Genomic DNA, 20117 nt, shown 5'->3' on the forward strand with positions numbered 1-20117 from the left:
ATCTTATGCAATAAACTCACAGACACAAACAGAATCACACCAATGCTAATGTGTGCTAGGATAAGGACAGATTACACGGAAACATTTAGTTGGGCTGCTTGACTCTCGCATGGCTTTTGACATGGCTTGTTCAGTGATAATGAAAACCCCAGATCTACAAAGGTCTCACAGCAAGGACTGATCACAACACACAGGCCATGTTGTGCATCACCAAACACACATAAACCAATCCCCTCATTTTCACCTTAATGAGAGAAAAGACTACAAGAGAGGGATACAGCTGACATTAAGCAGAAAGACAGGGACAGGAAAGGGGAGAGGAAAAAAAGTGCTAATTCTGCAGAATATTTACCTCCCACTCATCCTCATCTTCGCTCATCAAACACTCGAACATCATCGACACCTGTGCCTGCTAGTGATGACTCCTGAAGCAGGTGGTGGTGGTGGTTGTTGCAAGAGGGTCAGCGATATGATTGTGATCATAAACACATCTCCCTACATCCACTGTCCCAGCTGCAAAACACTTCCTCCTGATACTGAAACCCACCAGTGGTTTCTTATGCCCCCAAATGAGATGTTTGTACAAGGATCATGTAGCCTGACCCTGCTAGTTTCAGTCTGAGGAAGCCAAGAGGTGCAAGGTTGTCAAAAAATTTAAGTTTACCAAAAACTCCAGAAGTGACAGACATACTATTAAGAGTGGAAAGAGGAAGCCAGCCCTACAGAATTCCCTTAAAATTCCCCTCTCCCCATCTCTGGTGTTTTTTTTTCTTCTGAATGTTGCTTGCATCATTTCCCCTTCTTCCTGCATGCCTGTCTCCTTTTGTACCTATTACTTTAATTTATGTTTATCCTGTTTTGTAAACAGCCTCCCCCAACTCTTTGCTTCTGGCTTCAACCTTATTCCTTTCTTGCAGGGTTTCCACACGACCTCTGCAAAGTAGTTTTCAAGATAGACGCTTCCTGTACAAATCAGACACTTCCTCTCCCCACCACAACCCCTTTCTTCTTTACCTCCAGACACAAGTAGTAATGGAAAATTTGCAAAACTGCAGTCTGTCTGAAGAACGCTCTCACTGAATAGTGGAGGCGGGGTATCCACGAGACACACTAGGAAAGGGCGGATAAAACACTGACACATAAACTGAAAGTCGAAACCTTTATACCACTACTAAAGGGTGAGCCACAACAGGCTTTTCTTCAAAAAAAAAAAAGTGGACGTCAGATGTTAGCAGGTTGCTTAAGTAGATACAGACGTCTCTGTGCTCCTCTTCTGATTATACTCCCACATCAAAGCAACATTAAAACTGCAACCGGAACAGCCCACCCGCTTGTCAGTAAACCTCACAGTTCCAAGCAACGGTACATATGACCCGCACAAAGTGCTAAGGCAGTAAAGGGGTATGAAAGCATGTGAAAAACAGTTCAGATCACATCGCATGGCAAGGACTCGCTAATACCTTCACATCTCCGTATCGTCACAAACCAGACACCTCAAGTTCTGTAGCTGTCTCCTAAAAATACCTCCCAGACCTGTACCTTGGAATGACCCGCAATCGGCGAGAAACTTCAGCAGCACAGATTAGGAGACAAGCGGCGCTTTGTAGCGGCCAAGTGCTGGAAGGGTCGGCGATGGGTAGCAAGGCTGCACGTGACGCTGCAGTCCCTGCTGCACGACGGTTGGCGCAGGTCTGTGTGCCCCCTGCGTCAGTTATTCACACCTACACTAACACGTGCCAATCGTCAGGCATATGTCACTTCCACTCGGCGATGAGTAACCGGGTGTTCTAACAACTCCTGTAGGGATCCCATCGACAGGGTATATTCATAATGCGGGCGCGCGCACGCCCCAACCCACGCACATATTGTTTTGTTTGTGTGAGTGGAGGACTGAAATCTTCCTTGTGACCTTTATACTCCGCTAGGCCACGCCCTCTCGCAGCTTCCCAACACATACAGAGAGGAAAATAGGGAAATAAAATCAGCACCAGAATCCATAGAACTCGCAACAGAAAAAAAATGTTTGGATCTTTTGACTGATCACGAGAGGTAAATTGTTGGTCAACTCCGACCGCGCCTATACTTGGAAAACAGCAAATAAATTTTTAACCAGATTCATTACACTTCAACCACTGTTGTAATACTGCACAGGTTGGGTCTGATTAAAAAAGCTTCTTGAGAGAGCGTGCTAACTGAAACTGTTGCATTATTCTACAGGTTGCAACGGCAGACTGTCCACATTTATTGTTATCCTTGTTATCTTCAGCGTTCAAAAGATACAGTGTTATGTGGAGATTTTTCCCTCTCAAAATTTTGTTTTGATCAACGTAACACTACAAACATGGATAAGTATGGCATCATGGAGTCACACATGTGACCATGCGGTGTCTCTGAAACTGTGTGTGGGAGGGAATGGGTGTTTTAGGCCAAGCCAGCAACTAATATATATCACGGCAAGGCAGCCAGCCCTGTAAACAGATGCCACATGCAAAGGAAGAACAGCATGCCCGAGACGAAAGCTGAACCCAGGACAGCCAACCTTCGCTGTATTGGTGACAGCCGCTAGCTGTTGAGCCACCGGACCGCCCATCTCTGAAATTGTGGGGGCAACGCTCAAGGGTTTGAGGACATGTGGTACAGAAGAGACAGACAGAGAGACAAAAAAGGTTTGCCCCCCTTCCCCACCACCACGACCACCACCATATCCGAGTCGTGTGAAGTCTACCCCTAACAAAGATCAAAGAATTAGCCGAGACCTACAACAACCTCCCCTCTTTAAACTCCGCAATCGAAACCATCACAGAGGGGTAAGATAAATGGATGGTGGAAGACACAGAGCAAGACCGACTATTTCATTCCCGTGCGGACCTACAATACTGTCGTTCTTTAGTCACGCCACCTTAGTGTCACTCAACAGGCGCAGGTGAAGCAGCACGTTTTTTTTTTTTTATCGGAACATTGTCTTAGTGCGCGCACAGGTAAAAAACCGAGCGCCAGCTGTTAGTCTTCTGCGCCACTCCCGGAAACGTTCAACAGTGGAGACCCCAGTTCAACATCTGGAGACGGAAGCTGACACTATTATACAAACACACTATTCACACGTTCATTAAACTGACGCTCCACAACAAGTAGTGAAAGCTATTTTTTTTTTAAAAAAGAAAGAAAGAAAAAAGAAAGAAGAAAGAAAAATAGCAAACTCGGATTGTTTCTTACTTCTGTAAAAAGTGGGAAGCCTTCAACACACTTTTAACCACTACTACTAAATTTAACATTTTCCCAACTTAAATTAGAAGTCAGCTAAATACTTATAAAATATTAATAATTTAGCTGACTTGGAGGCATTAACATCCAATTAACACACATACCTGGCCCCTGATATTTCTGCCTGTTTTTTTTTTTTTTAATAATCTTAACATCTGTTTACTGCAAGTGTGTAAAGCTTTAAAACTGCTTATTGGTAGCAACCTGCTCCTCAGTGTGTTCTCATAATTCAAGAATGAAATGGCAAGAAACTAATCTCTCCCACAGTCTGACTACTGGCATCCTTAGTCATGTTTTCTGCTTGTGCTCCAGTCTGCAGCTGAAAAAGGGCCCAATCTATAAATTAATTAACCTAAAAATCAAACCAAGCATAAGGAATCACTTTGGTTGTTTCTTTTAAAAGAAAGATGATATCCCATTTAAAAAACAGCAAATTATCCAGATGGCAACCAGAAGCCTGCCTGTAAGGGAATGTTTTGCTTCAAAGTGAGAATTTCTCATGGTATGGCTAATGGGTGGATGATTTGGAATGGATAAGTCCACACCTGCAGCGGTTCTGCACCATCTCTATATTCACCTGGTCTTGTCCAACCCTATTTAAAGTCTCATCTACATCACATACTCCAGGAACAACACAAAAGGGTGGCTATTGCAAAATCTGTCGCTGCATACTTAGGTACTGCTGTGAAGGATAAGAGAAAATGAAGGTAGGTATTTACAGAGCGCTTAAAACACCAAGGATGCATTTCTCTTACATCCTAAACTGAAAAAAAAAAATCACATAAACTTCACATACTAGCTCCTTTTCTGAGACTGAGTGATAAAAGAGTGTCATTATCGAGTACAATAATAATCAATCTGTAATTAAACTAAAACAGTCCAAGCCAAAAATAAGTATGCTGTAGCATAATCTCTCTTTCTCTCACACATACATACGCATATGCCCCCCATCCCCTTACACACAAAAGACACCTTTTTCTTGCTCTCTACCCATCTCCTGCTAACTAAAACTCTTTCCAAATCTTTTATGAATAGCATGAATATTGAGACTGTCAGGTCAATGGATAAAAAAATAAAATAAAACAACCCCAAAACACTATAAAAAACCGTAGACTCAGTGCTGCTGCTTGGCAATCGCATACAACACCTTGCATCTGCAAGCTATATGGTAGAGGAATGTGCTGGAAGCACAGAGTTCTATCAAGTTCAGAGAGGAAAGTCATCTAATGAGTACTAAATTCCTTTTGAAACAAGCGGCCACAGCCCCCAGAGCAGTGAAATCCTGACTGACATATTAATCAACAGAAAAGCAGCCAGTTTTTTCTGCTAATAAACACAACTGTCACTGCTGGCATATGTTGAGATGGAAACTTATGGATATTCAATGTCTACTTTCTAAAGCTACCCACCTCTCCCACCCCTCAGGTAGATGTTTAAGGATTTTTAGTTCCTAGCCAACTTTTATTTATATAAGTCTGGTGGAAGCAGTATACACTTGCAGTGTGGTCGAGATTGTTTATAAATTCACTGTTTTCCATGCCCAGTGTCATCAGCTTCCATAAAAATGATAAGAAACGATAAGTACAGAAATCCTGTAAGTTTTGTAATAACTCAATATATAAATATAATAACCATCTGCATTCTCTGTTGCACAAGGGACATGACATGGAGTTGCCCCCCCCCCCCAAAAAAAAAAACCTGCTACTTTCGCAGTTTTCTGGATGCTAAATAAATAAAGTGTACATGCAAAGTATGACTGATCCATGATCAGGAGCGCATGCAAGCTGAGACTGATTCAGAATCAGAGTGTAAGAGAATGATGCCCATCTCCAAGCTGAATAAGGGTCTACAGGTACCAAGCATAGCAGGACCCAATGCAGCAGCTTTAGAGAAACCAACAAACCACAATCTATTGCCTTTGCACAGGTTGCTGTGGTGCAAGTGTCCATCTAAAAAGGATAGGAGTTGCAAGCACTGACCTGTAGAAACAATCAGAACTGGCCTACACATAAAGAAAGGCTGAACAGGGCAATGCTCAAGTTTGGCAGAAGGCAAACAGCTTTCAGTTTTGCTGCATCCTTGGGAAATAAAAATAACAGTGCATCATGCATCAGTTGTACAAAAGAAATACCCAAATATCTGCCAAAACCATGCACACAAACTGAGAAACCTATTGTCAATAATACAAAATTTCTCTGGAAAATAATAGGCTCACTCAACAACATCAATCACCATGAGTAAAATGACTCACAGTTTTGAAAAACTGCAAGTAAATGTGTCTCAGTCAGCTGCAAAATGAAAGCCATGTAGTTTGTGTAAAGTTAATTAGTTTTCCATAGTTAAGCACTCTTGTGCTAATTAAGTGCAAAACAGATGCAAACATCTCTAAAAGCCTGATAAAAGCTATTTCCAACAAGAGTGGAAGATAACAACATAAGTGAAAAGCACTGTATTATTATTAAACGCCCAGGAGATGGTATCACAACAACCATTTACCCCTATTTCTGCTTAATTGCATTAAAAAACTTAAGAAAAGATAATTCTTAAATCATTCTTTAACCTCTGTGGTGTTTTGGAAGAATGGCTTATGACAGCTGCAAATACTGGACAGTAAAATCACACTAGTTCATAAACTAAACTATAAAATAAATTTTCTTAACTCGTAACTAACCTTTTGTACTCGGCTGTACACAATGAAAAAGTACTAAGTTTTAGTTTTATGATTGTTAGTCTTGCTTAATAAAGAAAAAAAGAACAGTATGACTGGGAAAAAGTTTTATTCAAAAAAATTTAAAGTAGGGACTGTCTAGAGAGAGCTATGCAATGCTAATGCTTTTTTTTTTTTTTTTTTTTTAAACGAACATTCATTGTATGAAATAACACAATGATACAATGGTTTAAAAATTAAAGATGTTTCCACAATAAGCAGCTTGGTGAAGAATAATATATTATTATATGGGCTTTCAATTTGCAACTCACAATCAGGTTCATGCCATCTGTAATCTTTTGATAAAATAATAAGCAGTATCTACAGAACTAAAACCACACACAGCTGTATGAGTCTCTAGTTATTTGATGCTTTAATGACTGAATCAGATATCAAGTTAAAGGTAAATGTAAAACTCTAATCAAAAGGGGGTTCACATCACCTCTTCCACTAGTTTCTGCTTGATAATTATTTATTCTGCTGATGTCTAATATTTAGTCAGAATATACATTCCTATAAGCAGAAGGAAAAAAAAAAAAAACTCAACCTCTGGTGTGCCTCCCATTCCTTTTTACATATAGAAAAATACTACTAATAAAGTTGATGTATATAGTGCTTTACCCCATCGTCAAAGGATGGCTCAAAATGCTTTGAAAAAAACAAAAACAAGACACAATAATATCAGCCGTGTAGCAAATGCGGAGAAGATACACACACTTATTTGAAGTATCTTATAGAAGACAACTTTCCGTTTTGCTGCCATCTCTTAGAAAGGTAAAATAACCCTGCATTGGTTGTACACAAAAATACCTGTCAAAATCATGCCCACACACTGAGAAAACTATCGTCAATAACACAAAATTTCTCTGAAGAGTGATGGGTTCACTCAACAACATCAATCACCATATTTCCCACACACACACACAGAGGAGCAATGCTTGCATGCACATCCCAACACCAAAGCTGGCTGATCTTTTTAGCATATTTATGTCTGACCAGTGGATGTATTATGTCTTCTTGCTTTTCCTTGATTTATTCCCATTTGCATTTTTAAGCCATAGTATTCGTGAAACATATGATAATTCATATGTTTTTCCTGCCTAAAAAGGGTTTTGATGGCTCTAGCAGATTATGATACTTAATAAAAGGAGTTAACTGAAACATAATATGTGAATGGGATGCAAAGGGGTTGTATAGTACTAACATCCCCCTTTATTTCACCAACAGTACTGAATTCTTTTCATTGTTATTAAGTAGCAAGCAACACCATTAAATACCCTTATGAATGACATATGAGCCAAGAAGCAGGCATCATCTACAGAGAATGAAAAGCCCAAACAGACACAAGCACAATCATGTTTGATCATTTATAGTAAAAAGTTAAAATGGTGCTAATTTCTGTAAACATATGCACACATTGAGTAGAATAGCTGCAGTCTTACAATACGAACTACACAATCTTCTTGCTTTATATATATATACACTCCAAAAGACTCGATCAAATGCATAACAAACACCAAGAATTTGCTACCTGAAGTAATTAATACATTACACAGTCTCGATCACACAACAGCAACATACAAAAGCCATTCTCGTACGATGCTGAACATTTTAAAACATATTTCACAGTTTTATTTTTTTTAGTATTCGGGCAACAATGTGTAAGGCTAAAACCCCTCTTCCTCAACCCTAAACACACAGAGAAAAAATACAAACACTGAGGGGACACACTCGGCAGTATACAACCACGGTATCTTTTACCTTTTTTCCTAAATCAAAATTTAAATATGCTGGGAATACTTGAACGATTATACATGAAAAAGAACACAGACAAAGCATGTTCAAAACGATCAGTATCAAGCATACTATTTCAGAAAGTGAATTAGAAGTGATATATTAGCACAATACCTGGGTGTAGGAGGTGCCACTGTCTGACGCCATGTTGAACTGGAATAATTGTCCCCCGCCAAAATACTGCTTTGAAATAAAGTAAAGTTGCTTCTGATTGCATACAGCGCACTTCTGGTGAAAATAACAGGACACTAACAATCACTCGCCTTCCTTAAGACGAAAATGGGACATAATTCTGCCACTGCAACGTCTATCGAAACAAGTTCTCCTCAAGATGTGTACAGCAAGCTGACATTATCATGTCACGTGCACAAAATATCCAATGAAATTAATGTTCTCGGCTACTTTCATCGAGGACAATTCACGACAGTTACACAAATTTTGTGTTGAAATCTTTTGGAAAAGATACGAATTTCGGCATATTTGAACGAAAACTGCTATTTAAAATCGAAATTGATTTCTTATTATGTGCTTGTGTAGCTATCGTAACGATCCTGCACGTATTTGTCGATCGTTTTGAGTCATGAATCATATCTATGACGATTAACAATTAGTCATGTCATTATTACTACTTATTGCCTTATTCGAGTCAACACACGAAGAATACAGCAAACAATAGCTTTATTCAAATTTTCTTCGGTGTCCGCGCTTAGGTAAAACGTCAAAAATTATAATAACAGAGACCGTTCTGCAGATCATGAACGATCGAGCTCTGAAGACGGGCTGGTGACACTGAACACTTGATATAAATGATACTACCGTGTCAAACATGAGCAATCCTTAATTTTCTTCTTCAGTTTCCGTCATACTGAAATTTAGGTTTCATATTTTATGTTACTATTCAGTTCATGATAATTGAATTATCTCAGGCGCGAAAGTTACTGTACGGAATAATTAACAGTGCCTATGCCTATATATAACAGTGACCCTATGCACTGCATGTATCAGTGTATGTAATTTGATACGTCCTTGATTATATTTTTGGAGAGATGAAATTACATTTTTTCAAGCATCTCGTCCGTTTAAACCAAAATTAGTTTGAACAGTCGAAATTTAAAGAAAATGTTATTTTCTTACAAGATTTCATAAAAGTCTCTAAAAATGGAAAGTGTCGGAAACTGAATGCTCAGAAGGAAACAAAACTTATACAGGTGCAACGATCGAACAAAAACTGGGATCATGGATGTGTAGTAATATAAGTTGGTGCTGGGATTGTACGTTTTTCTCTGCTAGGTTTTGCACAGTTTGTACATTTATACCAATTTTCCTAAATGAGTGTGGATTTTGGCCCTTGATTTGTGAGAGTGAGCGTCCGTGGCACAGCAGAAGTCTGCTGAGTAGATCGCTTCCTTCTGCTGAGAGCAACTTGGGGTTAATGAGGTTACTTCGTTTGAAGATTAGTGCTGCGAGGCAGTAAATGCTTATTTTAGCTTTGCTTTATTTCCCCCTTCTCTTCCTTTTGGTGTTAATTTAGGAGAAAAATGTTGAGACGATGGAAGGCAAATATACTCCCCTTACACTGTCAAATGGTCGTGACACATTAATTCGTCATATGTTAAAAATCTTTAAATGATTGTCCTGCGTGAATATCATTACCAAACATGACAATTATAATGTTTCTCATAATACTGAATTGCCGCTTTTAGTTTTATTTAACTTGAATCGAGCATTTCATACATCAGAGTATACATGATTCTGCATGTTGTTGCAAACAATGATATAAGTATTGACTGCAGCTCGCGTCATGGCAGTCTCGGCATTATAGAAAAATTATTTGTTTGTTAGCCAAAGAGCATCAGACGGGAAAACAGGATTGTCAGGCAATTGTTGCACAACAGCTCAGGTAGGCAGAGAAATTCTTGTTCACAAGATAATTTTATTTTTTCATGAATCAGTAATATATAGCCCATAAATGAATATTTTTTGTCAGACTTTTTTTTATAACTGGTAAATGTTTTCTATATTCTGGTCTCAGCCTGTTGCACACTAGCTATAAAAATGCCAGGTTTTTTTCACAATGTGAATTTGCCTCATAAGGTGCATCAGAATGCCTATGATGAAAGATACTTAGTTTATCAATTATATGGAACTATTATATCGGATGCTGTGCATATGAATTTAGCAATATAGATCAAACTGAATTGTCCAGCCATTGGAAATTGTAATGAGGAGAAGTGACATTACCAGGTAAATTAAATGTGAGGAATTTTCATTCTTATTTTATAGCATTTTGGGAGGTAGTGAAGTAGCATGCGCAGATGGCGGAAGGTGAAGTGCATGACTGACACAGCAAGAACATGTTGCTTAGTCTTCATAGCCCTCATTATGGTAAGCAACATTGGTACATGTTAGAGAATGGGTACATTAGCTTTTTTTAAATAACCTTTTTCTCACAGTATAAATGCTTCACCTTTAATTTATTGTTGGGGAGAGGGTAGAGAGAAACACCCAGAGTTTGTGAGACATAGTCATACTTTCTAAAAGTTTTGATGTTTTATCTGCAACACTTTGCCAAAATGGGAAATGAATACATGGGTTGCAATGCCTTACCATAATGAGCTCGTTGATCATAATTGCCTTAGAAAACTAGCAAAGGACAAGTGACTCATAGTAAAGAGCATACAAATTAAGTGAGATTTAGTATCATATGATTGGTTAAGGAGTCAGATATTCATGAATGCCTTGGGTTGATTTTGTTCACATACTGTAAAAAATATATGTAGCTACACAAGTACTTTCCAAAGCTACTTTTATTTTTTGTATGCATGATGAAAGAAAGCATCATAGACTTTGATTGTCCTCGCTCATTTGTTATAGCTGTTGTCATGCCCTGTAAGTAAAGATGCAAGCAGGGATTGGTTTTTTTTTTTAGTATGAAAGAAACAGAGCTAGAAATATCCAGTGAAGATACTGGCAAGAGGAATAAGGGTTAAAAAAAAATGCTGAAGCTTGTTGGTATAAAAGCCAAACAGAAGATTGTCAAAGAATAAGCATAGATATATTTTATATAAAAATAAGAAGTGAGAGGTTTGCTATGATATTTTTCAGAGGGCAGCAGAAGAAACGAAAAAGAATGCTGTAGCTGTAGCAGTCACTTGTGGCCTAGTGTTTCTTCTCGTGTACCTATGGCAAGACCCTTGTGATGGCAGGAAAATTCTTGCCAATCTGGTATTAATGTTTCTTGTAAAAAAAAAAATTTTGTTTAGATCGTTACATCAATTATTCACAGTAATGTTTACACTATAAAAACTAGTGTTATTAAGCAAATATTCTTTCATCGCTTCAGCTTTTTTTTTCTAGAATACATAGTGCAGAGGCCTATTTTGAAATACTTGTTCAAGTAACCATATATTTGTTCCATGTTAATATATTTTGTAGCTGTAAATATATATATATTTATGTAATATTTATGTCTTTATTCATTTGGGTTTTTTCATTAACATCAACAGATGTTTGTTTACATGATGAAGTCTGCACACTTTATCGTTAGTCTTGTATGTACAGTGAGGCTAAATGAAACATGAAGAGTGATATTTAGAAGATGTCCAAGAATTATAAACATGTTATTTATGTTTATTTTGTGCAAGAAATATCCAGTGTGATATAGACATGATTTATTTATTGGTAAATATTGGAGAATAATGATCTACATGAAAATCTTATTCTCTGAAAGTCACTGGCTTTATACTCATAAACAATATTTTTGTTTATTCATGTAGCAGGTTTTAGAACTATTCTGCTTATCTTTGTCCTGAAGAAATTCTTTAATAATATTTTTTAGAGGCAGTATCTCTTTTGACCATTTAATGTTCTGCTGGGCATTGTAATGTTTAAAAAAAACCCACAGAATGTGAACTGTTTATTGGAGTTTTAAAACATGAATCAAGCATTGTTGAAAATGCAATGTCATCTGTGTCATTTATATCAGTGTGAAGAGTACAAGAAAGGCGAAGTGGCAGGTCGGCTCTGCTATAAGTTTTGCTATGATCAGTCCATCTATCTCTCATACTGCCACGAGGATGGCCCCAGAAAGGTAACAACAAAAGTATTTTTCAACTATTGATGCTACTTTTATTAGTAAGCTGAAATGAGTTAAACAAAGTCCCCATTCGTTGTGTAAGATCTAAGTCTTAGAATATCGAAATTCTCACCAGCATTTTAGAAAGTGGTCAAAGCCTTGTTTCCCGTATTGTCACAAAAGCGACAACTCTTTATCAACGTATGGTTAAATTTTTAGCTGAGCATGAGAAGGTCAGTCATTGTGTGCTTTTCTCTCCTAATTTAATTTTAGTCCATTTTGTGGCAATCTAAAGACAGCGGAATGTTCTATTACCTTAATACAGTCTTGATCTTAACATCATATTTTATTATTTAATTTAAAATTTTTCATGCTGGATAAATGTGCTACTGATGTTTAATGTTTGGTTTTTTTTTCCCCTGGCATTGACTGAATTGCTTTTGATACTGATTTGACATTTTTCAGAGCTTTATGTGGGAGAAGATGATGATGCGCGTACCCACCAGTCTTCTCCCAGATCATCATGAAATGACTCTGCATGAGGGCATGTCCTTGACAGAGTTTGAGGGTCTGCTTTTGGACTTCCTTAGATCACATCTTGGTCCTCATGATTTCAGTGATTTGATGTTTCGCATGAAGCTTTTTGCTGACTTCAATGATGATGAAAAGGTGTGCTTCAAACATACCTTGATAATGGCAGGAAGAAGTTGAGCATGCTCCAAAACTTTGTATTAGCATTTGTGGCAAAGGTGTTATTGTAACAGGACATTTTTTGTTGGGGATATTGTTGCATCTTTCTCTCACCTCTTTATGTTTGCTTTTATGTGTATTTTTAAAAAAATTTGATTTACAATTTTAGTGTCTCCATTATCACATGTGTGCCTTGCAGTTATTTATATTATACTTTGGTCTTCAGTTGCAAGAAAAAAGGCATTGCAAATACAGTAATTGAACTGTGTTTTTGGTGTTTTATCAGAAGATTAATAGTTTTGTTCCAAACATACATCCATTCATCCGAGACAGAATCTGTCCTATACAACTGACTTTCTGCTGACAGCTATCTCTTGGTGAGGTGCAGTCTCTGTGGCGACTGATTCATATCCGTGAGTTCCTAGTTCTGTTTATCTTCCAAGGAAGTGCAGTCTTCCCAGAGATCAATGGAACATGTGGCAGTCTCTTTGGATTTAACTTTCCACAGGTATGGACTTCACTACCAATGCTTAAGATGATTTCTTTTTTCTTTTAATCTGTTCAGATTCATTGTCTTAGGTAAACTTGATACAAGATTAACTTGTCATTAACCTAGCTTTTTGATAGTATTCTTAGAAAAGTACAGATTTAGTTTATGTTAGATAACTGGTATTGAGCAATTACAAAAAAAAAAAAAAAAAATGAAATTACTGTAAAATATATATAAACTTTTTTTTTTTTACATCACATGTATGTGCATCTGTTACAGTCATACCGGTCTTAAAAAATAGTAACCATATACTAGAAACAGTGAGTCTTGGGAATTAAACCATTGCAAGACTTTTCATTCATAAAAATTCTGATGTTGATAAAAAATATTACAGTACAAAAATATTCAAACATTTATAAAAGTAAAACTTAAGTAATAAACAGGAAAGATAGTATAGCAATGAGTTCTACACACTTTTGAGTGTGCAGACTCATGTGTGTGTCCATCACAAAGTGATCTCATGGAGGTGGAGTAAAGTAAATTCATTGATTGATCCTAAGAGGTGAAGATCACTTTTAAGCATTATGTGTTCTACTTTTCACCACTGCAGGTAAGTTCGATCTTCACAAAAGAAGTATCTCCCATTTTAAAGTTGGTGTCCAAGAATGCCTTTCGCTGGTCTTTTCCATCATGGGAAGAAAGGGCAAGAGTAGCCGTGGGTGTGCTGGATCTCATTTTTGACATTTATGAAGAAAACCATGTTCGGTTCGTTATGTGTGACCTCCAACCTTCTATAATTGGACATACAGAGAATTATGAAGCACAGGTCACAGATGCAGGAAGAATTCTTTCCAGTGTGATGTTGGAGTCGGAGCTAAGCAATCGAACTTGCTCACATGATAATCAGTGCCAGTATTCGGAATCTTGCACTACCATGTGTGATACAAAGAAACAGAAATGTTCAGGGGAGACCATTAAACCCACCATTTGGCAGGCATGTCAGCTCATAAAAGACTATCTGTTGTTTGATGCCCCTGACAATATCCAGCCAACTTTAGAAAAGTTGTTGTATAACTGCATGCGGCTGGTAATATATGGCCAATCCATTGATATGAGTCACACAATTCTTGTTACAGATTTGAAAACCGTTCTTTGGGACCACATAAAAACCTTGTGAAATAATCTTTGAAGCCTTCTTGGGGCTTTTTAAATATGCCAGATATGGCTGGTGACTGAAATGCAATCAGATAGTTTTAATCAAATTATCCTCTGGAAAAGTCATGGAAATAAAAAGGAATTCTATTCACTGGAAAATTGCTGAATTTAAGAATTCTTTAAGGCATCTTGAACAAAAAAAGGAATTTGCCTGTAAGGACCTTACTAAATGTTCAAAATTTTAATTTAAAGCATAAAAATGGAACAAGTGTTAAGAAAGTTAGCCTGAAGGCAACGTAGATTCAAAATTAGCCCACTAATATAAACATTTTTTGTGTTTCATTAGAAAATAACCATCAACTTGAACAAGATTTCAACCAACTTTTTGTGACTTGTTCTAATGCCCCACAAACTTATGCATCAATAAACACAGGGCAAAAAGACAGAAAATGAAAAATGTTAAAACGAAACTAATGATTTGTGCTGAAGTAGGAAATTTTAATATAGATTAATAATTGTGCCTGTTTGTAGTCTGGCAGTATTTGCTTATGGTTATCACAACATGTAAGCAACGTAGTTTTATGGTTTTGTGTTTGTAGGATCAGAGATGGGGATGGGATGTGACTAGATTATACATTGTGTCAGTTGTTCAAAACCAGATGAAAAATAATGGTAAGCTAATAGGTAAGCTGATAATGATTTTTGAATAACATTTTGCAGATTGTTGAAAAAGATTATTGACATCTGTGACACAATTTTAACTTTTAAGGCATATGTTGAACGTTTAGAAACATAGTCATCTGATGTGCAGTAGAAAGCTGGAAGTTGGTAAGAGAAAAGTCAGGAAATTTTCTGTGCAGGTAATAGTTTGGGTGGGTTATTTGGTTGGAAAGTGATTCTATCTATAGTGATTTTGTGCTAAGAGAGAGGGAAAGAGATAATGAAAGGGAGAAGAAAAAGAACGGTCTGGGAAAACCTCAACAGCCAACTTTGTGAATTGGTATTACATTCAGAGAAAAGTACACACGCTGTAATAAAAGATCTGAATGCAGGATATTATGTTCCTTAGTAGAGTGATAAAAAGTGAGCATTCATGGCTAGATCATCATGATTTGCTCAAGTGAAACAGATACTCTAATTAGCTTCTTTAATGCTTATCCCAAGCATTTAATAATGCTAAGGAGGTTAAGAGATTATTAACCTGAATGTGTGGTTGTATTTACAGACTATATTAATGTTGCAGCATATATCCTGGTGAATTTTATTTTAAGCAGATTGCAAGCTACTCGTACAAAGTATGTTTTTATGCTGTTCAGGGATACTAGAAGTTTTTTAATTTACTTTGTGATTATTTATGCTTGGAAAAAAATCTCATTCGTAATTGTGTAGAATGTTTCTTACAGAGCTCATTTGCTCACAGTTAATATCCTGGGAGAAAAAAAGTTTTAACTGCTTAACTTTCTCGATATTTTGAACAAGTCTTTTGTTGCAGGAAGTGTTGAATAGAATAGCATTGTATTATTCTTTTTAATAAAATACCTTTGGAAGGAGTTACAGAAAACCATTTTAAACACATAGAACATCATGTCTCTGTTAATTTACAAAAACCTGAAAGGTGAATGTTTACATTTTAAATATAAAAATGCTTTTATAGATGTATTAATATAACAGCAAGGTCATCTACCTCTCACAGAATCAAGTATGGATATGTAATTTAAGCACATTTTTAAGTCAGAATTACAACTGTGAAATGTATCAGCAGAAAACATTATTCAGCCATCTGTGATGTGTTTATTATTTATTATTTTTATTAGAGTAAGCAATCTTCACTGATATTTACTATCAAGCATCTGCATACAAGCAGGTTTTGTTGTGATTTTCACCAACTTTAAATGTTGAAACCAAAGGTAAGGATAAAGATTTTTTCTCAAAGTTGGGAAAAAAGGAAAAGACCAGTACAGCTGTGAGTATTGTGTACTCCATTTGTATCCATGATTTGAATCCTAGATCTTATCTTTGCCAGGTGGGAAAAAATATTTTTGAATTGCTCAAAATGCCTGTTCAGTGTACAGCACAAATGATATTAAATGTAGTGGAACATTTGTTTTCATTTATTTTGTGAAAGATTAATTTTTCTGTCTTTTGCAATTAAAATAATGCTGTTTTTTAATCTGCCAGGCATGATGAGTAATTAAGTAAAATAACTATTTTGACCAAGAAACCATTTCTATGCAACATATGGGAATTGAAGTGTGGCATAGTTTGGAGTTGAACAGTATTGACAGATGAAAGTTGGACTGGCGTTGGCAGTTTAAACTAGAGGTGCCACATTCCTTTTTTTATCTTGGCATTAGATCACAATGGCATTCCCAAAACTGTGTTTTATTTTAGTATTTTGACTGACCAAATAGCATTGCTTTGGTGTGTAGAAGAATGAATGCATGCTAAGATGATAAAGGAGCATTTTTAGAATAAGGTGAAGATTACAAAATGTGATATTTCTACTTAACATCCAGAGAATCTAGTCATCCTATAAAAAAGAGGCAGATGCTTATGGGACATTTAGACAGTATGGGTCAGTATTAAACATGTCATTGCTGCACCTGATGTTGAGTGTGAGGAATTTATGAGTTGGGTAAGTGACTTTTTTGTTCCTAGAACCACTACATTCCAAAAAAAACAACCGATAATGTCTGCTAAAAGGGACAAAAATGTCTCTTTTTTCCAATGTAATAAAAATAGTAAACTGATGTTTATGGCCATTCATATCTAGTCAAACAAAAGTATTTAGATGCAGGGATGTCCATATTAAGATATTTTTATAATAGTATGGGATAGGGCCCAACACACACATGCACACAACAAACACAGGCTAACATGCACAAAGGCAAAAGTGCACACACACCCATATGTTGGGTGGGACATGGTAGCTGATCACTTAGCCACCCAGCATTAAGAGTGGAAAAGAAAACCATTTTCACTGGCGGTGAAGTGTGTACATGTGTGTGTGGGGTCAGTGAGATGGGGGTATATTCTATAGGAGTGGACAGGAAAACTATTTTAATTTCTATAGAATTCCTGGGGAGGGTTAGAAGTAGTTAGCTGGGTGGCAGGAAAAAAGGGTCAGTTGTAGAGAGCAATGTCTCATCCTACATGCAGATAACCAGTATATGCTTTACCCTTTCTTGCACTTATACCCAGACTCAACGATTTGTGTTGAATAAGAGTAGGAGACTGTGCAACCACCCTCCAACTTTTTACATTTTCACAAAGATAGCCCCCACTTCATTTTAAGCTTTGTAATGTTAATTCAGCATTTGTAAACATTTTTCTAGTTATGAATTATTTACTTTTACATTTAGTCATTTTGGAGAAGATTGGTATTTCTATTGGCAAGTGGTTTATTAAGTATTTTTATGTAATTAACCTGTGGTTATATCTGGCCATCAATGGTATTATTAACCATTTTTGATTTCAAATGGTTTCATTGTGGAAATTTTTACGTGTTTAATGTGGATGTCCAGTAACACAATTTATTAATTGTATGGACGAAAATAAGCATGAATCTAAATTTGTATGTGTGTTTCAATAAATAGATGTCCATATTTCTTTCAGTGTGTTAAGGGAAGGATGCCATGAATCATATTGAACAGAATTTGCTTTCAGAAAGAATCATGCCCGTAAGATTATTTTTGGTGTCCTTTTAATGTTTCACACAGAAGTAGAAAAAAACAGTCAATTAAAGTGTTGCCTTTCAGAACTGAATCTTGCTATTAGATGTTCCTTTCACAGTGTAGATTTGCTTCTGCAGCTGTTTGCTATCAATCCAGAAAATCTGGTTAAATCTTTCTGTCATAAATGTGCATTCATGTTTTTTTAAAATGTGTAACTTTATTTTTTTCTGGGTTGATCCGTCATTCATGAACATTTGTGCACTAACACTTTTTTCTTAATACACAGGTTTATCTTTATTTGGATGTACAGATAAATTTTATTGGTGTTTTGGGGACATTTATTGGAAATAAACTGTGTCCATGGCCGACTTTTGTGGCTTGTTTTTCAAAATTTGCTGTTTCTCTGTGATTTTGAGAACAACATTTCATAGATTCATTTTTGAATGAAGATCACCAAAATTTGCTTCATGTGCAAAGAAGATGGTAGAGATAATTGTAAGAGGCAGCTTAATGAGTATACACATACACTCAAATGCATGTGTACATGTATACAATCGCACAGAGCAATTGCTTCAGTGACACAACAAAGATTCCATTTTTGAGTTTGTACACAAACAGCCATTGAGAAATGTTACATGCATTTTTATTCATTTTTCAGATTTTCCACATGATTTATATACATGTAATGTTACAGCAATACCCAGAACACAGAAAAACTGCAAGTAAGCAATGAATTTATGCATGTATAACTGTAAAAATATCAGCTGCCAGCGAGTATTTAAAAATCTTGCAAGTCAAACAATGACATAGTATCGACACCCAAGAGTTTTTAGCTGACGCTATTTTTTAAAAAAATCATCAACAACAGGAGTTTGAACAATTTACAATAGTATACATAAAGGATGTCCTTGAACAATACCACATTGCAAATAAAAGGTAAAAAAAAAAATGGTTTAACTGCTCGCACCGCAAACACCAGGCTAAATAAAAGACTACTCACAGGGAATAATACTTTCATTGAGGCTGCAGAACATTGGTACAATTTTAGGAGGATTCACAACAACTTGACACTTTTTGTATAAAATTCCTAGAATTAAGATTAGTTGAGGCTAAGGTTGAGATTGGTTTCAAAATTTTGGTTAGGGACAGGACTGAGTTTTTTCCCATGGCTTCATAGTGTATGCCATGCATCTTTAACATGGTGTCCCAGTGCATCGTTGTCCTTAAAGTTGTCCTTGTTGTTTCTAAAATTACCGAAAAATTGACAACTCATAAAAAGTTGGAACTTTGGATTCCTATAGGTCGCTAACAAACACCATATATTTATAACATTTGTCCATTTCTAGAGTGCATAAAATAATTTGGTTCTGAAATGTCTTTCTTTGAAACTTATCTTTCAGAAATCTTTTGCTATCTTACGATTCTTCGAAAGATACGTTTTGAAACAGCCTAAGACTTAATTAAATGTTGCTAAACAGTACTCAGGCTGCTAATAGGGCAAAGGTGCAGGTCGAGGGTCATAAGGAGAAAAAAAAACCAGCATAAAAGTGGTAATATATAAAATGAGCGGCAGTATAATGCCAGAGGGCCAGTGAGTACTCAAAACATGTTCCACATGGCCCACAGAGGGAACATATTATTGCCTCCTCCTGGTTGGTTTAGCAGCATCGCTGGCCACCAGCTGTCAAACATTTTCCTGTAACTGTAATAAAGATAGACACCATTTAAACATACTGTATTTTGATAAGATAAATACAAGTCTGCAATTTCTCCTCTTCCCACCATCCAAAAAGCTTATAAAATCATCTACATTTTAACGATTTAAAAAGAAAGAAGGCGACTTCGGTGAGTGGTTTCATATCTTAATTTATTTTTCTAGCAATGTTTCATGTAAGAACTAACACCCTCCTAAAGGACTTATAGTATACTGTTAATTGTATATAAGCTTCGTTAAAGAAGAACACTGTATATACGTCAGACTTTTTCTGTTATTGTGAAGACTTGACCGGCACACCGTGAAAAGCTCGATTCGCTTTCACTTTGCCCTTTGACCCATAAGAACAGCCGTTTAATTACAACAAATTTGACAGTTGGATACTCACAGCATCATCTGTGCGAAGTTCTGCATGGGCGGCATCTGGTTGGGGACAGCTGGGGGGACCCCACCGGTCGGGTCTGTATTTCCAAGGATTTGAGCGTCGATGACATGAGTTGCCACCAGCACGACCAGCATCTGAGTGGACAATTAATAACACGGGGTCAGTAAGTTCA

General features: G+C 36.6%; 2 protein-coding genes across 8 annotated transcripts in view; one reads left to right on the forward strand and one right to left on the reverse strand.

Moving 5' to 3' along the window:
- Positions 1-8138, reverse strand: part of LOC112574648 (serine/threonine-protein kinase N2-like) — a 30964-nt gene extending 22826 nt beyond the window's left edge. Inside the window, exon 1 of one of the 4 annotated variants that reach the window (XR_003101472.1) lies at positions 353-1885. Coding sequence is in view for 3 of the 4 variants with exons in the window: in XM_025255838.1 (XP_025111623.1) it covers positions 353-397 (45 nt within the window). In the remaining variant the exon portion in view is untranslated. Of the gene's footprint in view, positions 1-352; positions 1887-7876 lie in introns of those variants that run through there. The other 3 variants (XM_025255838.1, XM_025255837.1, XM_025255839.1) reach the window with 3 other exon arrangements.
- Positions 8139-9056: 918 nt separating this feature from the next.
- LOC112574649 (protein FAM69A-like) lies at positions 9057-18691 on the forward strand. Of its 4 annotated transcripts, none has more exons than XM_025255841.1 (8): positions 9057-9232; positions 9605-9662; positions 10046-10147; positions 10868-10987; positions 11748-11852; positions 12303-12506; positions 12895-13035; positions 13628-18691. In XM_025255841.1, the coding sequence occupies exons 3-8, from the start codon at positions 10070-10072 to the stop codon at positions 14192-14194; spliced, it is 1215 nt and encodes a 404-aa protein (XP_025111626.1). In that variant the 5' UTR covers positions 9057-9232; positions 9605-9662; positions 10046-10069; the 3' UTR covers positions 14195-18691. The 4 variants fall into 4 exon arrangements, with proteins under 4 accessions (XP_025111626.1, XP_025111628.1, XP_025111625.1 ...); XM_025255843.1 differs by having other exon boundaries at positions 9057-9229; XM_025255842.1 differs by having other exon boundaries at positions 9070-9199.
- The last annotated feature ends 1426 nt before the right edge of the window (positions 18692-20117 follow it).

This window comes from Pomacea canaliculata, linkage group LG11 (genome assembly GCF_003073045.1).
Source record: "Pomacea canaliculata isolate SZHN2017 linkage group LG11, ASM307304v1, whole genome shotgun sequence".
NCBI classification, from domain to species: domain Eukaryota; kingdom Metazoa; phylum Mollusca; class Gastropoda; order Architaenioglossa; family Ampullariidae; genus Pomacea; species Pomacea canaliculata.

What these genes read in the sequence shown, in the direction of transcription:
- LOC112574649 (XM_025255840.1), top strand. Translation starts at nt 10,070, where the DNA reads ATGCGCAGATGGCGGAAGGTGAAGTGCATGACTGACACAGCAAGAACA. An exon ending in ACTTCAATGATGATGAAAAG is followed by an intron (nt 12,507 to 12,894) that starts GTGTGCTTCAAA and finishes TTCTGCTGACAG; the next exon opens with CTATCTCTTGGTGAGGTGCA. An exon ending in TTGGATTTAACTTTCCACAG is followed by an intron (nt 13,036 to 13,627) that starts GTATGGACTTCA and finishes TCACCACTGCAG; the next exon opens with GTAAGTTCGATCTTCACAAA.